The sequence below is a fragment of the Rhinatrema bivittatum genome, chromosome 3 (assembly GCF_901001135.1).
Source record: "Rhinatrema bivittatum chromosome 3, aRhiBiv1.1, whole genome shotgun sequence".
In the NCBI taxonomy this organism is placed as follows: domain Eukaryota; kingdom Metazoa; phylum Chordata; class Amphibia; order Gymnophiona; family Rhinatrematidae; genus Rhinatrema; species Rhinatrema bivittatum.
Genome location: NC_042617.1, coordinates 501,698,493 through 501,724,418, shown reverse-complemented (window position 1 = coordinate 501,724,418; position 25,926 = coordinate 501,698,493). Strand labels below are relative to the sequence as shown.

Here is a 25,926-nt window from a genome sequence, read left to right as displayed (position 1 = left end):
TTTCCGAACTCCTTAAGTCTCCCCCTCCCCACATGTCTCAACTCACTTTCAAACTCCTCCCTTCCCCATAGGACTCACTGAGGAACTCACCACAAAGCACCTGCTTGTCAGTATTGCTCCAGACTGGGGTGTTACCCTGGAATGGTATTCCCTGATTCGTGGCACGTTTTTGTGCTCTCCTCCTTTTCACCTATGGTTCCCCACTCTGTTCTCTCACCACCTCTAACTGCTCGTGAACCCAATTGTATACCATACTGCACCGCATCACGCCTCTGCTGCAGAACTAGCTACTCCAGGTCGTCCTGATGTCTTGCTTGATCTGCTGCCTATTCTGATTCTGTCTGGCTTCAGTGTTCCTTGTGGAGGCTGCACTCCTTCGCTTGTAGGAAGCAGAGGCGCTGGAGACTGAGGGTGCCATTCCTTGCTAGGAGTGGCTTCTTGCTTTTTTTCCTCTCTGCCGGTGAGCCTGTTTGCAGCTGCAGACACTCGGCTTTCCTCCTCAAACTCAGCAGATATGCTGTTTTCCTCCATTTATAAAGTGCTCCCGGGGCAGCAGGGAGAATCTACGGTCTTAAAACTGCTGCAGCTGCTCATCCTCCACATGCTGGGTCATTTTCGTCAGAATTTTCTTCGCTGCCTCATGCAATGAGGGGTTTCCCACCTCCAGTTTCTCTCTTTAGCATCCTAGATAGGGTTTTCGGCAGTTATCAGTAAGTTTATTTTCACTTCAATACCCCAGAGGTGATCCCTTTTATTTCATGACATGCCCACCTCTGGATTTAAGCAATACCCCAGTACACGAGAACCAAGTCTATCACAGACTCCCATCATAGATGTGTCCTCTGACTTGAGGTATCACATGATGTCTGGGGTTGCAGCAATGTGCCCAGATGCCAAAGGGATGTAAGATCCGACTCGATAAGATGGAGTGCCTCTTTGGGTGGGGAAGACCAAGCCATCGACATTGAAGGACCTCTGAGCCATACCAATGGACACGAGCCATCAACATTGGCGGGGCCATCGGTTCTATAGACGCTGTCAGCTGAAAGGAATGCCAGAGACGGGCCATTGTCTGGCTCCTCCTCAGTCGAAGATGTCTAGTTCCTTGTCATCGACCTCTGTATCGGGGAAGTACCATGTCGAGCACTGAGGGAAGCCGAAGAAGCATCTGCATCAGTCTCCGGGGATGTACCAGTTTAAGTTGTGATGCCTCTGAAGTAACCCCATGGCAAGAACAGCCAGTCCTCCATCAATGCCGGGGTGCACATGGACTCATCGGTCCCAGTTCCAGCTGCTGCTCCTCTTCTAGGTTCTAAGGAGGATATGGTCACATCTCCTTCATCCGAGCCTTGGCATCAACAATGTTTGAGGAGGAAATGGAGAGGTGTATGCAGCTGGCAGTCAAGAAGGCGATGTGGGGCATCTGCATTGATGGTGCTGACACTCACTCCTTGAGCTGCTGCTAGAATCTCTGCATGCGCTCATCAGTCTTATGACCTAGCCAGCATAGATTCCCGGGATGGCAGCGATGCCCTGTGAGGTGCTGTCACCTCCTCCTGCCAATCCGGTTGTCGTTGCCAATTCTTGGAGAAGGAAGCTCCCCCTTGACAGGCAAACGCTCCAGGGCCTATGACAGAGCACCCAGGGCCTCATCCTGTCGATGATGGTGGGGATGAGGGTACCTATGACTCCTGGGAGGATTACTCATCAGTGGCCTCCAATGATGCTTCTGATGGTCTGCTCCTCTAGAGGAGAAGGATCTGAGGAGAAAGGAAGGCACCCACCAGAGGACCTCACCTTTGCAGGATTTGTCAGGTTGATGGCGGAGGCCGTCTCCTTTCAGTTGATGACTGAAGAGGATACCAGGCACAAAATACTCAATATCCTCCCAAGGAGATCATGACAGTCCCCAGTACATGAGATCCTTGTGGAGTTACTGTTGAGGATGTGGGAACACTCCCTCACAGTGCCTCCCATGAATAAGAAGGTGGACATAATCTATCTCATCCAGAAGGTTCTCTGATTCTACAAGCATATGCTACCCTACCAGTCGATGATAGTTGAATCTTCTCTCAAGGAAACCAAGTGTTCTTGGCCCCATTCCTTGGCATCCATGGGGAAGGATCACAGAGCAATGGATGCTCTTGGGAGGAAGATGTTCCAAGGGCCTATGCTTATTGCCCACATAGCTGCCTACCAGCTCTGTGAGCCAGTATATATAGGACATCTGGAAAATGGTGCAGGATGTTGCCAAGCAACTGCCTCAGCAATAGCAAGACACACTCATGTTGCTGGTGCATAAGGTCTTGGAGTGTGGGAAAACACGAGGTCCCCTTGACATAGGATGTTTTTGAAATGGCATAGAGGGTCTCTGCAACGGGAATTGGCACTCGCAGACTTGCATGGCTGCAGGGCTCTGGTCTCTGACCAGAGGTGCAGGAACGACTCATTGATGTGCTGTGCACTGGAGAGAATCTCTTTGGAGACAAGGTTAAAGGCGCAGTGGCCCAAATCTGGGACTACCATTCGACCCTTCAGCAACTTTCCACAAGTACTCCAGACCCATCCTCATCTAGGAGGTCTGTGAGATCAGGGCCGAGGAAGTCCTTCCACATGCCACCCTCTCGCTCCGGTCAACACTACCAGAGCTCTCGTTGCCTTTTCAGGCAGCAAAGAGCCCCGAAGCCCCAGCCAGTGCCTCAGCTCAGGGAGGAGGTTTTGACTGGATTGTAGGGAGCGTAGCCCATTTGCCTGTACCCGGGGGGCGATGGAGCTGCCAACCAGGGAAAGGCCGCGGATCTTTGTAATCTGGTGGCCCAGTGTAACCTCGGACCAGTGTGTTCTGTTCAACATCCACCAAGGGTACTAATTGAACCTATTGGATGCCCTGTCAAATGCTGGGGCCAGGAAGCAGTTCAGATGCATTTATGGGCCCTGTCCCATGGGATAGTGCTCAAGGCTATGGACCTGGCTGGAACGGAACAAGTGATAGTGGACAGACTTGAGTCATGCCTTCAGACCCCACAAATGGTCTCTAGACCAAGGGGTTGCGAATTGGTTCTTATGCCCCGGGGAAATCCAGATGTGGATCACTTCACAGCACCTTGGAACAGGAAGGTTCTTCAGTTCTGCTTCCTGTACAGGACATGTGGCAAACCAGCCTCAGATGCTCTCACATGGCATTGGGACTAGGGTCTTCTGAATGCATATCCTCCAGATCCACTGGTAGCAAAGGCTCTCTTGAAGCTTTGCAAGGACAAAAGGACTATGTTTCTTATAGCCCCTTATTGGCTGAGACAGGTCTGGTTTCCACTTCTGAAGCAGTTGTCTATCCGGAAACCATTCAGTCTGAGGACTTCCCCAGATGTCATCACACAGGATCGAGGCAGATTGCGACCTCCCAACCTCCGGGTCCTGTTGTCAATGCCTGTATGTTGAAAGCTTAATATTGCAACTGCTTGATCTCTCAGATGATGTGTCTCGGGTCGTAGTGGCTTCAAGAAAGCTTTCCACTAGAAAGTCCCATGGACTAAAGTGGAGGAGGCTTTCGTATGGTGTGAGCAGAAAGCCCTAGGTCTTTTTTTCTTGCTCCACACAAAAACTGCTTGACTATCTACTACACTTATCAGAACCTGGCTTGAAGGCAACTCCATTAGTTCATCTGAGTGCAATTGGCACATACCGCCATGGTGTAGATGGTACGCCCATCTCTGTACAGCCTATAGTTGTATGTTTCATGTGGGGCCTGCTTCAGTTGAAGCCTCCCCTAAGGCCTCCTGCTGTGTCTTGGGACTTCAGCATGGTATTAACTCAGCTGATGAAACCTCCATTTGAGCTTATGCACTCCTGTGACCTGAAGTACCTGACCTGGAAGGTCATATTTTTTGTGGTGGTCACTTCAGCTCTAAGCCTTAGTAAATTATCCACCATGACAAGGTGATCGTACATACGCACCCTAAGTTCCTGCCTAAGGTGGTGATGGACTTCTACCTTAACCAGTCCATTGTCCTGCCAACATTCTTTCCCAGACCCCATTCGTACCAAGGTGAACAAGCTCTGCACAATTTGGATTGCAAAAGAGCCTTAGCCTTCTATCTGGAGCGGACAGAAACCCAGAGACAGTCCACACAACTTTTTATTTCTTTTGATAGGAATAAGTTGGGCATCGCCGTTGCCAAGCAGATGCTTTCCAATTGACTGGCAGACTGCATTTCCTTCTGTTATATCCAGGCGGACTGTATCCTGGGGGCCATGTCAAGGCTCAGTCTGTTCGAGCCATGGCAGCATCAGTGTCCCACTTGCAAGCTGTTCCCATGGAGGAGATCTGCAGAGCTACGACATGGAGTTCTCGCCACACATTCACATCACATTACTGTCTGGATAAGGATGGCCAACATGACAGTTTTGGACAATCTGTCCTTCAGAATCTGTTTGAGGTGTTCCTGCCTAGGGCCTGTTTGTGTTCAGGCTGCTCCACCCCCCTTGTTACCAACAGAACCTATTGTGCTTGTTAGCATCTAGTTTGTGTTTTGTTGGTTCCCCTTTTACAGTGGGGGGCAGCCTGTAGCTAGGGATTCACCCATGTGTGAGGACTACCATCCTGCTTGTCCTCTGAGAAAGCAGAGTTGCTTACCTGTAACAGTTGTTCTCAAAGGATAGCAGGATGCTAATCCTCATGAAACCCATCCGCCACACCGCAGAGTTGGGTTTCCACTACGTGGGTTTCTTCTCCTATATTTTTAACCTTAAATTCTATATTATAAGACTGAAGGGGACCCCATGTGGACAAGTGGTATAATGCATACTGAACATACTCTATGATGCTCAAAGTTCTAGAAACTTTGATATATGTTTTCCATGCCGGGCTCTGATGATGTCGGAGAACTCCTGTTTACAGGTAAGCAACTCCTGATTTTATTAAGATACAGGGCCAGCAATCTTATTTTGCTCTCCAACTAAATTCAGAATTGTTTGTATAGTTTTTGTCTTTGGTTGGAGTCACAGATAAAACTGATTATGCTAGGGGCCTGATTTTCAAAAGCATTTACATGTTTAATGCTGGATTTTTATGCATATAAAAGCACTTTACGTATGGAAGTGGGCTTTTGAAAATTGCTATAACACATGTTATTTGTTTAGAAGGTTTTTGCCCACATTAGATGCTAAAAATATTATGATAGTATGTTACAATTGCATGCATAATTCTTTAAAAAAAAATCTGAAAATAATGGCAAGTTTTATGTTGGTGGACTAACTCCTTCAATGTTCAGAGGGGAATAGCACAGGATTGGATATTAAGACAACAGATGCTCGTTAAGAGATTGAGGTGCCCTTTGCCAGGATCATTGAGCTCAGGGATGAACAAAGAGATAAAGTATGGGGTCCATAAATCGCTTAGTCAGATGGCTATCATTGCTCCATTTTCAGTCAGTAATTAGGTAAGGAGCAGTAAGTATTATGCAACTGTGCAACAGCAGTAGCATACATAAAGGGATACCTGGAGCCAAAGAACTTTGGCGAAAGTAGAGCTACTATTGGAAAATCTGCTACAGCTTTCAGCAGGTCAGGAGAATGTGCAAGCAGATTTTCTGAGCTGAAATGCAAGAGATCCAGGAGCTAGGCCATTGGGCACCAAATCAGATAATACAAAAATAGGGTGAACCACTGATGGGTCTAATGGCAACCCACCAGAACGCTAAGGCAAGAAGGTTCTTCAACCAACAAAAGGATTATGGCAACGAGACAATAGATGTGCTGATACAGAAATGGCCAAGGGAAATGTTGCTTTGGGGGGTTTTCCCTATCCTAGCCATTAATAGGCCATATAATAAAGAAACTCGTGAAGAAGTAGTTATGAGATTCTAGAGGCACCAGACTGGCCAAAAAAGACCATGGTATGCTGATCTAAGCAGACTGATAGTGGATTGACCATTGCATTTTCATGGCATAGGGGGTCTCCTTTACCAGGGACTGCTAGTAAGGGGAAACTTATCTCCGTTCTCACGGCATGGCTCTTTAGAGGGTGAGATTAGCCAAGAAGGGATACAAGCTGTCAGAACAAGGTTAAGTTCTAAAAAGTATTCCACAAAGAGAGCTTATGTGAGTGTATGGTGAATTTTTGCAACATATTGTAGACAGATTAGCTGTTTGCCATGGTGTCCCACATAGATACTCTGACATTCTTATAGAAGAGTCTCAACAAGGGCTTGGCCTTGAATTCTTTAAAGGTACAGGTTACAGCGATTTCTTACATTAAGGGAAAATATTAAGAGGACATCTATATCATCTCAAAGAAGGTGTTATGTTTTGTTTTTTTTTTCAACAAGGAGTCAAACGTCTTAATCCTACATTGAAGCCTATGATATTGCTATGGAATTTGAGTTTGGTAGTGAGTATGTTAGTAAGCCCTCCTTATTAGCTGGTGGAACAAGTGACTCTGTAGGACTTAACATTGAATATTTTCAATTAACCTTACATGATGCATTTTGGAGTTGCAATCTTTGTCTTGCAAGGCTCCCTTTCTAAGGTTGGTTGGTTGGTTGGTTTGTTTATTTATTTATTTAACATTTTTCTATACCGGCCTTCAAGGTTGAATACCCTATCAGGTCGGTTTACATCGAACAGGGGTAGATCAGTATAACATAACGTAACATAAGGAACAACTTTTTTATAATTAGCGGAGACAAAGCAGAGAAGCCAAAAGTTACATAATAACAAGGACCTTGAACTTGGAAGCTGGTTCAGCTGGAAAAAGAGAAGCCTTACGAGGGTATTAAATTAAATACGTTGTGAAGGATTATGTAATGCTGAGACTTATTCCATCCTTCTTACATATGGTGGCTTCAGCATGCCATTTAAACTGGCGCATTACATTACCATCTTTCGATGAGAAGGATTGTAGGGATGTGCAATCTTTACAGTTCTTAGATGTTTGGAGATGTGTTGGAGAATATTTAAAGATAAGTGAATTTCATAATTCTGCTAGATTTTTTTTGTGGTGGTCAGTGGCAAACAAGGGTTAAACAACTTCAGACAACCATTTCAGGATGGATTAAGAAAGCCATAGTATCTGCATATTTATTACAAGGATTGTAAATGCTAGAGGGCATCGGAGCCCATTGAATTAGAGCACAGTCTTCATTGTGGGCAGAGATAACCGAAGTAAATCGGGTCGATATTAGTAAGCAGCAATTTTGACACCTCTGGTTCATTTGCCAAGCATTATAAGCTGTATGCTAAGTTTGTGACAGCTGTCTTAAAAGCAAGTTTGCATTCCACCCACCCATTGTAATGGGGCTTTCATACATCCCACATGTTCTTGACTAGTGCAGCAGAAGGACAAGGAAGGAGACATCAAGACTTACCTGGTAATTTCCTTTCCTTTACTTCTGCTACACCAGACAAGAAGCCCACCCTGGGATGATGAAATTGGGCTACCTATGAGAGAAATTTTATAATAAAAGGGAAAATGGTTCGAGGAGATTTTTAATTCCTCCAAAGATTAAGCCTAGCTTTATTAGTTAAAATGTTTCTCGTAGTGTAAGTTGATGATTTATCTCAAAGAAAGTATAGTTATATTTTTGTTTTTAGTTGAAATTGGGTCACAATTTTAGATTCAGTTAACATTTTTGTGATGTTTAATTACTATAGTATAATTTTAGCTTTGACAGTAGTATACTGTCTATATCTGTTCCATGCATGACATACAGGTGATGTCATAAAAAAAAACAACTCTGCCTCCAGATGCTGGATGAGGGGACTAAACCCACATGTTCTAACTGGTGTAGCAGAAGTAAAGGAAATTCAGATAAGTCTTAATTTCACCCTCTAGCTTTCAGTATGTAGCCAAATTTCTGATTATATTATAAGATGGTGACACTCCCAAACACAATGGTTCCCAACCACTTAATGAATTCTTGATACTGTGGAGCCAGTTTCACTGGTACTTGGATGTGATAAATGTCTTCATAAAGTCTGACTACATCTGCTTAAACTTTAGCTCTGCAAGTCTTAGCCTCCTATATATATTGAAGGGCATAGATTAAACTGAAAAAATTACATCAATAGGATATTTCCAAATGAATCTAATTATCAAAATCATTTAACAGCTAACTCAGACAGTGAATAAGTCCTTAAGTAATGAAAAATCATCTTGCAGGAAATTGGCATAGTTTCTTAATCGTAATTACGTTTCACACTTTCAAATTTGTATTGTGTTTACCCAGGTTTGGAGCAGATATGCAAAGAAGCTATCAGATTTGACTAAGCCAGAAAACATTGACCTGGCTGTGCAATGTATGAATGAACTGATCACCCATGCTCTGCACCATGTACCTGATGTCCTCACCTACTTGTCTAGACTGAAAAACCAAAGTGTGTTCAATTTCTGTGCCATTCCACAGGTAAGTTAAGCTTTCCTGGCACTAATATCTTTTGCTCAAAAAAAAAAAATCCTGGTTAAAAAATATCATTCCTATAGCTGCTTGTGTTATCGGTGCTTTAACTTCTTCTGTTTTGTATCGAGCAAAACCTCTGAGCTGCATAAGTTCAGCAGTACCATGAAAACGTTTATCCATTCACATGAAGCCTCTGATGGTTTGTTTTCATATAATTTTACATGTTAGAACATGATCAAATCTCTTGCTATGAGTTTTTTCTTAAACTTCTCACTACATGTAGAAATAAGGGTCAAAAAAACAAGGTGAGTCGAAGGAATGAATTCATGGTTAGAGCAGTGAGCTGAGAATTGGGTAAACCAGGGTTAAAATGTCATTTTCCCAGGACAAGTAGGATGGTAGTCCTCACATGGGTGACATCATCGGATGGAGCCCTGTCACGGAACACTTTTGTCAAAGTTTCTAGAACTTTGACTGGCCCACTGAGCATGCCCAGCATGATCTAACCCTGCAGCCACCAGGGGTTCCCTTCAGTCTCTTTTTTTTTTCCGCGGAGCAAGTTGCCTCGCAATTAGGAGCTCTATGAAAAATTTTCTCACAATTCCACACGGAACTTTTGAAGTTTATCTTCATAAAATCACCCTCCCCTGGGTCTCCCATCACGATCAGTTTCATCGGGCGCTCAGTAAGTGTATTCCCCATGATTTGCGGTCTATTCCCGGCGGCATTTCTTTCAGTGCCTGGTCATAGACCGCACGCGTGCCAATTTTTTAATGGCGACCAGGTTTAGGAAATGCCCCAAGTGTCCGAGGACTGTGTCCATAACGGACCTGCATGATGTTTGCGTGTTATGCTTAGGACCCTCGCACAAAGTTCGATACCAGAGTTGCGCACAGATGACTCCTAAGGGCTGGCATGCTAGATTAGATAAGATGGAGCGGCTATTTGTTCAAAGCATGCAGCTCCATCATCTCCAATTCAAACACTGCTGACTAAAAAGGGTCCAACGACCTCTGAGACGCCTAGCAAGTACCATCGTGGAGTGGATGACCGTCCGTCACTGACCCCCCTCAAAGGCATCAGCATCATCATCCTCTGCGCTGGAGAAAGACCGGGCCGAGCACTGAGGGAAACGTAGTCACGTGCATCCCCACCCGGTGCCAGCATCGATATCCATCGAGCCGCCTGCGAAGCAAACCCGGGGAGAGGAGCCCACATCCTCCTCTGGACCCGGGTCCCCAAGATGTTCCCCACCGATAACTGTGCCAGGTTCTGAGCCTCCACAGATCACTGTGGAGTTGCCAGTAACACCTAGCCTGCCTCCTACCCCAGGCACAGCACACTCTATGCCAGCCTCCAAGGGGGAATTGGACGCAATCGTCCAAGAGGCAGTGCTAAAAGCCCTCCGAGACTTCCAAATGCCACCAGTGCCGGCCCCCGTACAGACACCGGACCTGGCGCACTCTGTTTGCACCACTCTTCCAGCGCCTATACACGCTCATCGGTGCCGTACCGACCCAACCTATGCCATCAGACACGATGGCATTGAGTCGTCCATCAAGGCCTCCACAGGTCCCGATTCCTATACCGGGTTCCTCGGATGAGGAAGAGGCGGTTCTTGACCAGATCCCTCCATCGGAGCCACCAATGCCGGAACCCATACCAGGACCATCGGGGCTATTGGTGCCTAAACACACCTCATCCACTTCAATGCCAGCACCGGGTCCATCGATGCTGCTGCAGCCTCCATCGAAGCCATCTCGTCATCCATCGATGCCTTGCCGCCCTCTTGAGTTTGACGTACTTCCTCCCTCAGGAGGCACACCAGAAGAAGGAGAAAGTCCCTATAACCCATGGGACATTGAATCCTTCGATGGTTCTTCACACACTTCCGAGGACTTGCTCTCAGAACCTTCACCCCTGGAAGAAAGGAGACGTTCTCCTCTAGAAGACCTCTCCTTTGCAAGCTTTGTCAAGGAGATGTCTGAAACTTTTCCCTTTTCATTGGTTACGGAGACATACGCTCGCCACCAGATGTTGGAGGTATTACAATTTGTAGTTCCTGGACATACCCAGATCAGTCCAGACCAGTGGGTTATATCCTCCTACCAGCAGATCTATTGTTGAGGCCATGGAGCCCAGTACCTGAAGATAGTCCCAGGCCATAGGAGTCTGTGTTATCCTCAAGCTAAACACCAAATAAATTTCCTGGAACTTTGAGCAATCAGATATGCTCTCACGGCTTTTCAGGATCGCCTATCAAATCAGGTCATCCTGATTCAGACGGACAACCAGGTGGCCATGTGGTACATCAACAAGCAGGGAGGTACGGGCTCCTTCCTTCTGTGTCAGGAAGCTGCACAGATTTGGGCGGAAGCTCTCTCCCATTCGATGTACCTCAAGGCCACCTACTTACCAGGAGTGGACAATGTGCTAGCAGACAAGCTGAGTCGCGTCTTTCAACCGCACGAGTGGTCTCTCAACCCCTCAGTAGCGAATTCCATTTTTCAACAGTGGGGATATCCTCGAATAGACCTCTTTGCGTCCCCACAAAACTGCAAAGTGGAAAACTACTGCTCTCTCATTCGCAGCAAACTCTCTCGACCCAGAGACGCATTCTCCCTCTCATGGGCGGCAACAGGTCTGCTCTATGCATTCCCTCCACTTCCTCTTTTCTCAAACTCTCGTGAAGTTACGTCAGGACAAGGGAACCATGAGCCTGATAGCACCTCACTGGCCACGCCAAGTGTGGTTTCCAATACTTCAGGATCTCTCCATCCGCAGGCATATTCCCTTGGGAAAGGACCCGCTTCTGATCACTCAGAACGATGGGAGCCTACGCCATCCCAATCTTCTCATGCCTTATCCCTGACGGCATGGATGTTGAAAGGTTAATCCTTCAACCACGTAACCTTTCTGAACCAGTTTCCCATGTCTTGATTGCTTCATGGAAGCCTTCCACGAGAAAATCTTACTCTTACAAATGGAAAAGGTTTACGTCATGGTGCTCTTCTCAGTTCCTTGTCCCCTTTTCCTGTCCAATCCCGAAGCTTCTGGACTATCTCTGGCATTTACGAGTCAGGTCTAAAGACTTCTTCCATCAGAATGCATGTCAGTGTGGTAGCCACCTTCCATAAAGGTGTCAGGAATGTCCCTATATCAGTACAACCCTTTGTAACACGCTTTTGGAAGGGCTTGCTCCATATCAAGCCTCCACTACGTCCTCCGGCCCCTTCTTGGGACCTTAATCTGGTTTTGGGTCGGCTCATGAAACCACCGTTAGAGCCTCTTCACTCCTGTGACCTTCGATATCTCACATGGAACGTGATTTTCCTTTTGGCTATCACTTCAGCTCGCAGAGTTAGTGAATTGCAGGCTCTAGTTACCTATCCACCTTGCACTAAACTTCTGCAGGACCGGGCGGTACTCCGCACTCACCCTAAATTCTTACCTAAGGTAGTTTCGGATTTTCATCTTAATCAATCCATCATACTACTTACCTTTTTTTCCCAGGCCCAATGCAAGCCAGGAGAACAGGCTCTGCATACCCTTTACTGTAAACGGGCTCTAGCGTTTTACCTAGACCGTACAGCTGCCCATAGGGAAAGCACTCAATTGTTCGTCTCTTTCCACCCTAACAAGTTAGGGAAGCCTGTGGGTAAGCAGACTCTCCTCCTGGTTGGCGGACTGCATATCCTTCTGCTATCAGCAAGCGGGCATTCCATGACCGTGTTAAAGCACACTCTGTGAGGGCCATGGCGACTTCAGTAGCACACCTACGATCGGTGCCGCTTCCTGACATTTGCAGGGCTGCTATCTGGAGTTCTCTCCACACACCTTTGCAGCCCACTGTTGCTTGGACAAAGCCGGAAGACAGGATTCCATCTTCGACCAGTCTGTCCTTCATAACCTGTTTACGACGTGATGTACCAACACCCTTCCGCCTGCCCGGTGGGGTTCAGGATGCCTTCTACCAAATTCCGCCCCAGTTGTTGTGCCTGTTGCACGCCTTTGGGTACATTTGGTGCATGTTCGGACATCCTCAGCTCAGTACTCCCCCGTAGGTGAGGACTACCATCCTGCTTGTCCTGTGAGAAAGCAAATGTTGCTTACCTATAACAGGTGTTTTCATAGGACAGCAGGATGTTAGTCCTCACGAAACCCGCCCGCTGCCCCGCAGTGTTGGGTTCGTAACGTTTTGTTTTATTTTTCGGCACTGCCTGTAGCTTTCAAATAAGACTGAAGGGGGACCTCTGCTGGCTGCAGGGTTGGTGCCATGCTGGGCATGCCCAGTAGGGGCCAGTCAAAGTTCTGGAAACTTTGAAAGAAGTTTTCCGTGATTGGGTTCCATCCTGATGATGTCACCCATATGTGTTGAGAACGCGGCTCAAAGAGGCTGACGTGGAACCAATGAAGAATATACTAGCCATGAAGACGAGAGGATGAAAATTGCATCATTTAACATGGGAAGATGTGATGAGAAATAGATACTGAAGGAAACCCCCTGAAGCAGGACTTCTTGTTCGAAACACGTGCGTGTCGGGAGATCAACCAAAATTGGAACAGATGAGTATTAGCGTTCCTCCTGTATCTTTAAAGAATTGACTGAGATTGAGAAGTTTTAATGTATAAGAAAAAACCTAAAAAATATGATAAAATTAAAGTAAGGTGACCCCATACCGCATGGGAGTCTGTGATACCATACAGACCCTTAGAGTGAGGGGCCCACATATGTACTTGGCAAAAATTATGTTGTTATTTAATATTGACCGGTGGTACTATTGCTTTAATTTTTGTGATTACACATTAAGGTACACTGGAATACAGTGGTGTGTGGGTGAAAAGTTGTGATATGAATTTATCCCATCATCTTTGGGTTATGGGGATATCTTGAATACTTGGATTTCTTTCCCTAGTTCCCTGGTGGATAAGATTCATTTTTTCAAGATGGTTTTTCAAGATGGTTTTTCTCTCATGTTCTGTTGAACCGGGTTCTTTTCAAATTATTTAGAAGATACCTTTGGCCTAATGGTAAACCACATATTGCAATGACCACGTTGTTGAAATATTGGTCCCAAGGGAGTTTGGGGTTTCCTAATTTGAAAGTTTTTATAATAGGGCTGCTCTTTTATAACATGTTGGAGTTTGGGTAATGTCTTCTACTTTCTGTACCCCAATACATATAGAATCTGTATTGTTGAAACATTTCTTTAAGATATGCTTTACATCCTCCTTTGAGGACTCTTCTGAAGGAGGCTAGATTTACTATTTTGGCCCATCCTCTGCTCAAAACATGGCGTTGGCTTTGTTCACACTTATATCTTAAACATACTGTTTCTTCTTTTTTTGCCCTTCGTAGGTAGTAATACAGGTTATGCCAGGAATGAGCCAAAGGGTTTTTTATGGTTAAATAAAGGTCTCTTGATCTTAATTAAGTTATTCGAGTCTTCTGATAAAATTTGTTGATTTGCAAGTTTACAAGAGAAGTATGATCTGATGAACTTGGACTTTTTTGGATATTTACAAGCTAGATGTTCTACAAAGAGCTTAGATTTGGAGGCATTGCATTCTGACCACTGAAAAGTTTTATTTGATGTTTCAGATCCTTCTAAAACTACATTATCAGGTCTTTATAAATTTATACAATGCACAGACACTCAGTTTGATTTTCATTCTTCATTACATACATGGCAACAAGAACTGCAATTTACATTACTGATGACGAAGTTTTCTTCTTGCTTTTCTTCTGTTAATTCTGTGTCTGCTAATGTCATTACATTTTATTTATTTTATTTAATTTTTTTCTATACCGGCATTCGTGATAATATCACATCAAGCCAGTTTACAATAAACAATGGGGTGATAACTGGAACAGAGAACGAAATAATATGTACTATACATATTATAGATGCAGTTACAATAAACAAGGAGTCGTACAACTAGGAGCAAGAAGAAGAAAAGATAGTAACTTTAACATAGTGTATAAACCCGTAGAATGGTAGAATTTCCATTTACATGAAAACCAATATAAATTCCTTATACTATTTTATTTCTCGTCATAGGGCCTTTTCGGCTTACTTAACAGAACCATTTTCTGTTTAAAATGTGCCACCTTTTCAGGAACATGATCGCACATTTTTGTTATGTACTGTCACTCCAAAATTGTGCTCTTGTGTTTGAACATATGACCGATGTAGGTTTTAGAATCCCTGAGGATCCAGCTTTGATGTTTTATCTATTTCTATTTCTGTAACAAATATGTAAAACAATGGTTAGGGTTTTTTACTGGGGAAAAATTATACTTTATTTGTGGAGAATGGACTATGCATACAGCTTTACATATTGGAAAAAGCTTTGCTTTTTTTTAGTATTAATGGAGAAACTGATTATTAAAAGGCTGTCACCTCACTATAAACCAGAATTTTTTACAAATTGGGCTCCCATATCTTGATACCCTTACTCTCTTAGAGCTTGGATCCAAGTTTTGAATGATCTGAGTTAGAGTAATTTATTGGAGATTTAAATGATTATATATAGTCATACAGTGCTGTGGGGGGGGGGGGGGGTGGTTGGGGATGGTGGGTAGTTATGACTTTGTCTGTAAATATCTGTACATATATAATACACACAACCAAGTAACTATGCAATTAGCATGAACACTGATACGTATCTTTTTAACAGAATACCTCACTTTATACAATCAGACTTCTTTATTAAAAATTTTTCTTTTACACTTTTATTTTAAAAACATTGATTTTGTTCATATCCTATATTAAGTGCTCAAATGTCCTATCACAAGCCACTTAATGGATCTAAAAATGTCCAAACATCAGTTGAACTATTAAATATAATTTATAGATGACTCCAGTACTCTAAATATACTGTCTCTCTGAGCCAAATGCTAAGCATAGAAACAGCAACTTATATGCGCATAGCAAATGTGCTACATATAGCACATTTGCTACAGATATAGATATATATATAGATAGATAGATATATAATCATTATCTTGCCTAGGTATGAAGTGTGCAGCACCAATTGCTTCATGCTATTTGTTAGCTTTCTTATTCTTAATAAACAAATTTAAACATAACAGCATAACAGGAAATGTCTGTCTGCAGTCTGTTTTGCTTATTAACCAGAAAATCAGGCCTGTTCTTTTTATTCATTTATCTGTGTCATGCCAAAGTCATTTATGCAGCCAAAACAACTATGCTGTTCTAAATAGGATTATATAACATCTGTTAACAGTAACTCACAAATATATGGTCTTTGTTAAACCCCTTTGTCAATGCCACTTTTTTCCTAATAGTAAACACAGTAGTCTTACTTTATCATTCATCCACAGGTAATGGCTATGGCTACTCTGGCTGCCTGTTACAACAACCAGCAGGTGTTTAGGGGCATTGTGAAGATTCGGAAAGGACAAGCAGTCACGTTAATGATGGAAGCCACAAACATACAGGCTGTCAAAGCTGTAATGTACCAATATGCTGACGAGGTAAGAGGGAAGAGATGATGATTAGAGTAGACTTTATAGAATTGCAGTAAAAAATGCTCCTTCTTTTAATGATATTAAGTAGGTATGACCAAGAGAACTGTTATTGTCCAGCAGTTAGTACCCAGATGAAAGTGTTTTCCCTTTGACTTTCAACCAAGTTAATGTATTTAATAATTAAAAGAATTGTGACCTAGCTTTTTCTGCTATATTAAACACAATGCTAAACTTTAAAGGAAACTAGGAAAAATCATTGTATATTAAACTTTGAACTATTCCTTTAAATCCGAAGGTCAGTGTAGAGAAGGTTGCTTTCTTTCAACAATAGCTGGGAAATTTTACACAAGGTTTTTATCCAGATTGTATTTGTAACCCCCATCCTTTGTCCTCACTGTGGAGAGGGGCTGCAGGTGTAGATCCATTCCTAAGCAGGGGGCAGATTAACACTTATGCCTTTGAGGGTTTGTACACGAACTCTCCGCACACTGTAAAGTTTATTAAAAACAAACTTTTGATTGTAACGGTTTGGCAAACACTACATTTACTTGAAGACAAATCTATTTCTTCTCTTGAAACACTTACGAACTCCCCCCCTCCCCCCACAGGATCCCCTTTCTTCCATTGGGGCCAATGCAATAAAAAGCGCATAAAGCGGGCGCTGAAAAGTCAACGCCTGCTTTCTTAATGTGCGCATGGCATGGCTGCCAGTTATGAAGGCCGCCGCCGGTAAATTTGGCATCTTTCATAACTGCCGAGAATTTTTTTAAGTAAAAAAAAAAAAAAGTACAGAAAAGCAGTTTTTTCTGCTTTTCTGTACTTTTTACCTGCGCTCAGCTATTAATGCCTGCTCCAGGCAGGCGTTAATATCTGAGAGCAAAATGTGCGTCTGAGACGCACACTTTTTTTTTTAATGCGGAGTTGAGTAATAGCCTCATTCACTTCGCATTAGGGATTAGCGCCTATTTAACCCACGTCCGAGTGTGCATTATACAGTGCGCTCGGCTGAGTGCATTGTATTGTATTGGCCCGATTTTGGGCAAATTCTGGGAGCATCTATTACTGTTAGAACACCCTTCATATCTGACCTCCAGTGGATATATTAGCTCCCTTCATAAACAGTCTCCTTTTCTCTTCCTTTAATTTAAGTACGATGTGGGTATGAAATTCTATTTCCCCAGTGGTATAGCATCATTTTGGTGCGGGTGATTCTAACTGGACGAGTCAGATTGAAAACCCCTTCCTTGAAGTCAATTACAGCCACAAGCTTTGTGGCCTCTATATCCTTCTGGTAAACTAACTGGACTTCTCTCGTTCCAGGCTAGGATTCCTTCCTCTCTGGAAAATCCTTAAGAGCAAGAGCTGTCTCTATTCGTGGGAACTCTCGCCTCATGTCTGTGACCATAGGACTTTAGAGAAGAAATGTAGAAATTGAAAGACTTGCTTTACCTTTCTTAGCTCTCCAAACTAGGGAAAGGACTTACAGACCCCTGCCTCAGATCTTAGCTGCTGTCCTGCAAACAGCCATTACTGCCTGTGTACCTCCCTGCTTCAGACTGCAGAGAGAGATTAAACTCTCTGAACCACTGCATCACAACTCTTAGAAATATGAAGAACGCTTTACTTTTTTTCACAGTACGATCTGTTCTGGCAACCTTCCAAAGGCGTACTTCCAAAGGCAAACATCATACTATCTTCTTCACCAAAACATGGCCTGTATAATTCTTCTTTTTCCTAGCATGTAGCAGATGGACTCAAAACAAATGGGTATAGTGTGCTCGTGCTAGCAGTTGGAGACGGATCTGACGTCAGCACGGGTACATATACCCCCACAGGAAGTAAAGCAATTCAGTAATTTCAGTCTCCAAAGCAGTTTGGAGCTACCTCACGCTCGCTGAGCGTGTTTCCAAATTCTATCGACTAAATTCATAGAAGAAATCTACTGAAGACGAGCCCCCGCACTCCTGTGGTGATACCAGGCGGTCACTCACCCAGTTGAGTTTCCCGAGCTGACTTCCGTGGTCCCTCGGAGGTAAGAGCCTCGGTCCGGTGGCCAGTTCGCGGCAGGGACCCAGCCCCCGAGTGAGAAGGGCTCTGGCGTGGCTTGGCCCCCGAGTGAGATGAGTTCGGGCGCGGCCTAGAGGCAGCCTCGGTCCCGGCGTGGACTTGGCCCCCGAGCGGTTCGGGCGCGGCCTAGAGGCAGCGGGTGCACTTCCTTAAGCGCGGCGGTGAAGGTATTCCCCTATCCCCCCGCAGCCGGAGACCGCCCGGGTCGCAGCCGGGAAGCGCCGAAGACAAGGTAAGGCGTACATCTTTACGTGGTCTCCGAGGAAGTGTGGACTAACTGGGCCTGCCTACGAGGCCGCCTGCCTGGGAGGTTGCCATTTTTGCCTGCCTACTTCTCTTTTCTAATTAAGCGCTCTTGGCTTGCTAAACGCACGTTGTTAGCGCACGCGATAGGCGCACGTTGTTAGCGCACGCGATAGGCGCACGTTGTTAGCGCACGCGATAGGCGCACGTTGTTAGCGCACGCGATAGGCGCACGTTGTTTGAGCACGCGATAGGCGCACGTTGTTTGAGCACGCGATGGGCGCATGTTAGCGCACGCGATAGGCGCACGTTGTTAGCGCACGCGATAGGCGCACGTTGTTTGAGCACGCGATAGGCGCACGTTGTTTGAGCACGCGATGGGCGCATGTTAGCGCACGCTACTAGGATACGCGTACATATGCTAAGACGCCCGCTAAAGGCGCACGTTTATATAAGACGCCCGCTAAAGGCGCACGTTTATATAAGACGCCCGCTATAGGCGCACGTTTATATAAGACGCCCGCTATAGGCGCACGTTTATATGACTCCCGTTTATAGGCGCACTGTTTATAAGACGCCCGTTATAGGCGCACTGTTTATAAGACGCCCGTTATAGGCGCACTGTTTATATAAGACGCCTGCTATAGGCGCACGTTTATATAAGGCGCATGTTTATATAAGACGCCCGTTTATAGGCGCACGTTGATAAGACGCCCATTCTAGGCGCATGCTGTTACGAGCCCGTGTTAGGCGCACATCGTAGGACGACACCACATTTAAGGCAAATGGAGCATAAGAATGCCCCTGCGTCCGCAGAGCCGGCACCCCCAGAATCAGGCATGGACGCTCTAAGCCTCTGCTCAGCATGCAACCTTAGAGCCACACAGAGTGAGGAAGCAAACTCCCTATGTGCCCAATATGAGGAAGCCATGGCAGTTCCAGGACAAGACCGGTCCCAGCCCAGCGGTTCCTCGGGGACCACACCGGACTTAGCAGGCCGTGGCGAGCAGCCAGGGAATCCGAGAGACCTGGCACCCCTGCGGCCAGATCTGGCTTTGCTTTCCTGGGTGGAATTATTTAAGGGAATTCATGCCTTTGTCCAGATGCAGTCTGCTCCTCGGATGGGTCTTTCCGTCCCGGTTGATCCGGCCCCTGGACCCTCGAGACCTAGGCGCAGCCACTCACCTCCCGACAGCCCCAATCATGGGGATTCGGATTACTCCCAGCTAAGTGAGGAGCCCCCCCGAGGAGAATGAACTTCCCTTGGAGATAGAACCATATCGGACCATGAGACGCTTCTTTTGGAGAGAAGATCTGCCAGGCCTGGTATCACAATGCTTATCGGAGCTGGCCATTCCAGGCCAGGACCCCCCAGGGGTCCCTGTAAAGAATCCTCTGCTAGAGGGCCTGCGCCAAACGGCTCACCACTTTCCCCTCCTACAAGCAGCACAGCAGCTAATCGAGCTGGAATGGAAGGCACCGGAGGCCTCATTCAAAGGGGGTCGGGCCTTGTCTGGCATGTACTCTCTAGATCCGACAGCCAAGGAACTGCTGGCGTGCCCCAGGGTAGACGCCATAATTAACGCAATTGTGAAACGCACCACCATTCCGGTGGAGGGGGGAGCGGCTCTCAAGGATGCGCATGACCGACGCATGGACACCATTCTGAAACAAGCTTTTGAGGTAGCAGCCATGTCCCTTCGAATTGCGACTTGCTGCACCGTGGTGACGCGCTCCTGTTTATCACAGGCAAGAAATAACACCCCGGGAGAAGACATGGAATCAGCTCTCGCATTTCTCACAGACGCAGCCTCCGACCTCTTCCGTACGGCAGCCAAGGGAGTGTCCTCAGTGGCAGCCAGAAGACAGCTTTGGCTACACAATTGGGTGGCCGACTCGTCCTCCAAGACTCGACTCACAAGAATGCCTTTTAAGGGTTCCCTACTGTTCGGCAGCGACCTTGAGAATTGGGCTACTAAATGGGGTGCCTCTCCGTTACCCCGTCTACCAGAAGACAGGTCAAGGAGGAGCCAGCGTTCTATTTCTAGACCATCCAGAGGTAGAAACTCGCAGCGCTTCAACCCTTACAGGTCTCACTATCAAGCACCTCGTTCTCAGGCCAGGAATCAGCCCTTTCGGGCTAAGCACACCAAGAAGAGAACCGGCCCGGGTTCTGGCCCCGGCCGTAACCCACAATGACAATCAGCCGACCCATCCGAGGGTAGCAGCCATAGGAGGGCAGGCTAACCCTCTTCTATTGCAGGTGGGTCGAGATCACTTCGGACCAGTGGGTCCTCGCCATCATCCGGGAAGGATATTACCTGGATTTCTTTCGGCTTCCGCCGAACAAGTTTGTGGAATCTCCTTGTTCGCCACTCAAGACAGTGGCACTAGAAGTGACCTTACGGAGGCTCCTGGCCCTAAAAGCCATAATCCCAGTACCTGCGGAAGAGGTAACGTCTGGGCATTATTCCATTTATTTCATAGTACCCAAGAAGGAGGGCACCTTCAGCCCGTCCTGGACCTCAAGTCAGTCAATCGACACCTACGGGTCCCCAGCTTTCGCATGGAAACTCTACCGTCTGTCAAGAATTCAGTACAGCCAGGGGAGTTTCTCACCTCCCTAGATCTGTCTGAAGCCTACATGCATATCCCAATCCATCGGGATCACCAGCGCTATTTACGCTTCAAAGTCCTGAATCAGCACTTCCAGTTCCGGGCCTTACCCTTCGGGTTAGCCACCGCACCGCGGATCTTTACCAAGGTAATAGTAGTAGTGGTGGCGGCACTCAGGAAGGAAGGAATCCTCGTCCATCCCTACCTGGACGATTGGCTGATCAGGGCAAAGTCACCGGAGGAGAGTCACAGGGCAACCAACAGAGTTATAGCCCTTCTGGAAAGCCTAGGATGGGTAGTCAACATAAAGAAGAGTTCCCTACAGCCATCCCAGTTGCTGGAATACCTAGGGGTCCAATTCGACACCCAAGACGACAAGGTCAGTCTGACCTCCAAGAGACAGTCAAAACTCCGGAATCATCTGCAGGTCCTGCTGAGCGCCAGCCGGCCCACAGCTCGGGATTATCTACAAGTCCTCGGCCTCATGGCATCCACTCTGGAGGTGGTGCCATGGGCGCGGGCTCATATGAGACCATTGCAACGCACCCTTCTATCTCGATGGAGTCCAGATCACAGGACTACACCATACACCTGCCTCTACCAGCCAGAGTGCGGAATCAAATACGCTGGTGGTTACAGCCCGGCCACATGAGCCGGGGGTTACGAATGTCCTCCCCAACCTGGATCCTGCTCACCACAGATGCCAGCCTGAACGGGTGGGGAGCACACTGCGAGGAGCTCACCGGCCAAGGGCGGTGGACCAGAGAAGAATCAAGGTGGAATATCAACCGACTAGAGGCACGGGCAGTCAGGCTAAGCGTGCCTGCGATTTGCCCACAGACTTCGCAACAGAGCGGTCAGAGTGATGTCAGACAACGCCACCACGGTGGCATACATTAACCGAGAGGGCGGAACCAGAAGCCAACAAGTGTCCCTAGAAATAACTCCCCTGATGATTTGGGCAGAAGCCAATCTTCAGGACATCTCAAGCCGTACACATCGCCGGGAAGGACAACACGGCGGCAGACTTCCTCAGCAGAGAAAGCCTAACCCGGGAGAATGGCGGCTGTCACCCACAGCCTTTCAGATAATTATGGATCACTGGGGGACGCCAGCCATGGACCTATTAGCAGACAGGTCCAATGCTCAAGTTCCCAGATATTTCAGCCGCAGGCGGGATCCTCGAGCGCAGGGGATCGATGCCCTGGTACAGCTGTGGCCTCAGGGGATCCTGCTATACGCATTTCCTCCATGGCCCCTGTTGGGCACCATTGTTCACAGGATTCAGCGATACAGAGGTCTAGTTCTTCTAGTGGCCCCGGACTGGTCAAGAAGACCCTGGTACGCAGACATGAGAAGACTACTGGCAGGGAATCCTCTACCTCTGCCTCCATACCGGGACCTGCTACGGCAAGGCCCCATTCTCCACGAGGATCCAGCTCAATTCTCTCTTACGGTCTGGCCATTGAGAGGGCTAGACTGAAGAAAAGAGGATACTCAGAGCCGGTGATAGATACACTCCTCCGAGCACGCAAGTTCTCCACATCACTAACATATATCAGGATCTGGAGAATTTTTGAAGCCTGGTGCGATTCTCATAGCACCAATTCGCATACCGCAAAGATTCCTATCATTTTGGACTTCCTACAAGATGGACTTCAGAAGGGTCTGTCCCTCAGCTCCATCAAGGTACAGGTAGCAGCGCTGTCTTGCTACGGTCCCAGACGTGACGGCAAATCCATTGCCCAGCACCCAGATGTTTCACGCTTCCTGAAAGGAGTTAAACACATTCGCCCGCCACTGAAGTGGCCAGTGCCCTTGTGGAACCTTAACCTAGTATTGGAATTTCTAGCGGGATCAGCCTTCAGGCCCCTTCGAGGCCTGTCTCTCCGTTTGTTAACCTTGAAGATGGTGTTCTTGCTGGCTGTGTGTTCAGCACGCCGCATCTCAGAGCTACAAGCACTATCCTGTCGTGATCCATTTCTCAGAATCACTCCAGAGGCCATCCATCTTCGTACAGTTCCTTCCTTTTTACCCAAAGTGGTCTCACACTTTCACCTCAACCAAACCATATCCTTGCCTACCACGGAAGGTTTGAAGAAATCGGAAGAAGGTCGAATACTACTTCATCTCGACGTCGGCAGACTACTGTCCAGATACCTGGAAATGTCAGAAGCAGTACGAAAGACGGACCTTCTGTTTGTCCTGCACAGGGGGAAGAAGCAAGGGGAAGCGGCCTCACAGTCGACCATCGGCCGCTGGATTAAAGAAGTTATCAAGGCAGCCTACGTAGAGGCAGGAAAACCACCACCTCTACAGGTCAAGGCTTATTCTACCAGAGCACAATCAGCCTCTTGGGCAGAAGCTAAGCTGCTGTCGCCTGCAGAGATATGTAAAGCGGCGACATGGTCCTCCCGCCATACCTTCTCCAGATTCTACCGTCTGGACATTCAGGCCAGGGAGGACACAGCATTTGCGAGGGCGATCCTACACGGTCCTCGGGCAGCCTCCCGCCCAGTCCAGGAGTAGCTTTTGTACATCCCATTTGTTTTGAGTCCATCTGCTACACGCTAGGAAATGTTAAGATTACTTACCTGGTAATCTCCTTTTCCTTTGTGTATGCAGATGGACTCAGCATCCCGCCCGGCTGCCGGTATACATGGGGATTCGCTGACTCACGGTAAGCCATGTTTTGCTTATAATAGGGCTTCCACCCTGCCGGGTGTTGACGCCTTCCGGTTGAGAACACTGGCGGTCTCCAGCTACCATCAATTGGTCAGGGTAATACTGCTGATTAATCGATCGGTCAGTACACATATAGCTATAACAGCTTTGCAAGGAAGATTACTGAATTGCTTTACTTCCTGTGGGGGTATATGTACCCGTGCTGACGTCAGATCCGTCTCCAACTGCTAGCATGAGCACACTATACCCATTTGTTTTGAGTCCATCTGCATACACTAAGGAAAAGGAGATTACCAGGTAAGTAATCTTAACTTTTTTTTTTTTTTTAAACTGAGGTCTGCAAGAGGGCCCAAATATTTGTCTGGAGGACATAAGAGGAGGTGATTATAAATCATACATGTTCTTTTTGAAGCATTCAGGAAGTCAAGGTGTCAGAGTGTTACAATTTTTGTATACAAGGTCTTGTCTTATTTCTCCTAGAGTTTATTGAAACAGATGTGGATTGGACTGGTCCAGTGGCTCCATGATGAGGGTCCTTAGTTTGATTCCCAAATAGGATCTTCATGCCTTACATCGGCCAGTGCTGGGAAAGCTGCAGGGCGAAAATAGTAGTTATTAAGGGCAACACCTCATTTTATTTAAAGTTGATACAGGGTTTCAGAAGGAGCCCTGGTGCATGGCTCCTGGTCTCAGGATCTTTGCTGCGGGAGCAGACTAGGAAGAGTGAAGGAGGGGCTTAGTGATTAGAGCTACACGTTCTCTGTTCATTACTCTGTCTATTGTTCAATGTAACGCCTTACCGGCGACAGTTGTGTTATATGGAAACCGACTTGATTTGATATGTATATCGAGAATGTCTGTATATAAAAACCCTAAATAAATAAATAGAGCAATGGGCTGTGAACTATAGTTCAAAGCCCACTTCTCCCACTGACACTGCTTGTGACTTTGGGCAAGATACTTTATTGCCCATTGCCTCAGCTACCCAGTTAGATTTTCAGCTCTTTGGGGCAGGAAATTATTGTGCTTAAATTGCTGCTGATGTAAGCCTTCTTGAGAATTATTTGGAAAGGTGGAATAAAAAAAATTCCAAATCCTAGAAAATGCTTTGACTAGGGGAGGAAAACTTGGATTTGGCTCCCAGATCAGGTCTTCTGCTCCCCCTCCCTCTAGGGACTGCAAGCACTGCCTCCTGTGGGGAAGGGAATCCCAATCATCATGTAGTGGTGACACTTATTGGCTGCATTTAGGGCCCTCAATTGCAGGGTTATAGAAGGAGCCTTGATTCTTTGCTCCTGGCTGAGGACTATTACTGATCGATGTTGAATATGGAGGCAAAGAAGACACTTCAGGCAGCTTTCATGGCAGGCAGGTAAAAGAGACTTGAGCACAATGCATCGCTCTCTTATTGTACATTCATACAAAGGCAGATGATGTGTCATTACATGATTGGCTACTTTCCCCATAGCAACAGACGAGTCCCTACACTATTGGCTTTGGCTCAGGGGGTGTGCACGGATCATCTCATTGGCTGCTGAAATCTATACCTCCTGACTTTGTCCTGCCTCTGACTAGGGAACACCCAGCCCTTATTTCAGGCAATCAGGATTAATTATAAGCCAGAGAAATACATGAAGTCAGGTATCCTTTCCTAGGCAGAGAGGCTTAAGCACAAGTGATGCTTTATTCAGGCAAAGGTCAGGGAGAAGGGAAGTTAATGTTTAAACCCTGATGAAATGGCTTGCTGGCAAAGCTTATAATTCCCACAATCACTGGGCTAAATGAGTTAGGAAGGATATATATAAAAAAAAAAAAAAGTTGCTTAACTGTAACAGGTGTTCCCTGTATGGACATAGATCAGTCCAGTCTTCTGCGTTTTGCCTCCCTGCCAGCAAATGAAGACAGAGAAAGTTTCGCTGACACTGTACATAACCCAGTGTGCCACCTGCAGTCCCTCAGAATTGACCTGTACCTAAGTCAAGAAGACAACCATAAATTTCGCTCCCCTCCAGTGAGCTGGAAGAAGGTGAAGTTGCCCAAAAAGACAATGGAAAACTTGTTTCCCAAATTTAACATTAGTGATCAAGTGCATCCCTGTTTGTTTAGCCAGGAGTGGTCCAAAGAAGGGAAATAAGTCATCTAAGGCTACAATTGTGCAGTGGCTGAAGGAAGCGATCAAGTCAACTTACATTTCTAAAGGGCACCCACTGCCAGGGAGTTTAGGAATGCACTTGAGGCATTCTTGGGCAACTTCCTGGGCTGAGTCATAACAGGTGTCGCCGCATGGAATTTGCTGGGCAGCTACTGGGAAGTCATTACACATTTTTGATAGGCATTATCACTTGGATGTGGGGGATCCAGCTTCCATGTGCTTTAGTGAGAGTGTTCCACGAGCGGAATTTCATGTTCCACCCAAGTTAAGGG

At 46.4% G+C, this 25,926-nt stretch overlaps 1 protein-coding gene across 3 annotated transcripts in view; it reads left to right on the top strand.

Moving 5' to 3' along the window:
• Positions 1-25,926, top strand: part of FDFT1 (farnesyl-diphosphate farnesyltransferase 1) — a 122,380-nt gene that overhangs the window by 85,448 nt on the left and 11,006 nt on the right. For all 3 annotated transcript variants that reach the window (XM_029596130.1, XM_029596128.1, XM_029596129.1), the window contains exons 6-7: positions 8,226-8,402; positions 15,745-15,897. In XM_029596130.1, coding sequence (XP_029451990.1) covers positions 8,226-8,402; positions 15,745-15,897 — 330 coding nt within the window. The remainder of the gene's footprint in view (positions 1-8,225; positions 8,403-15,744; positions 15,898-25,926) is intronic.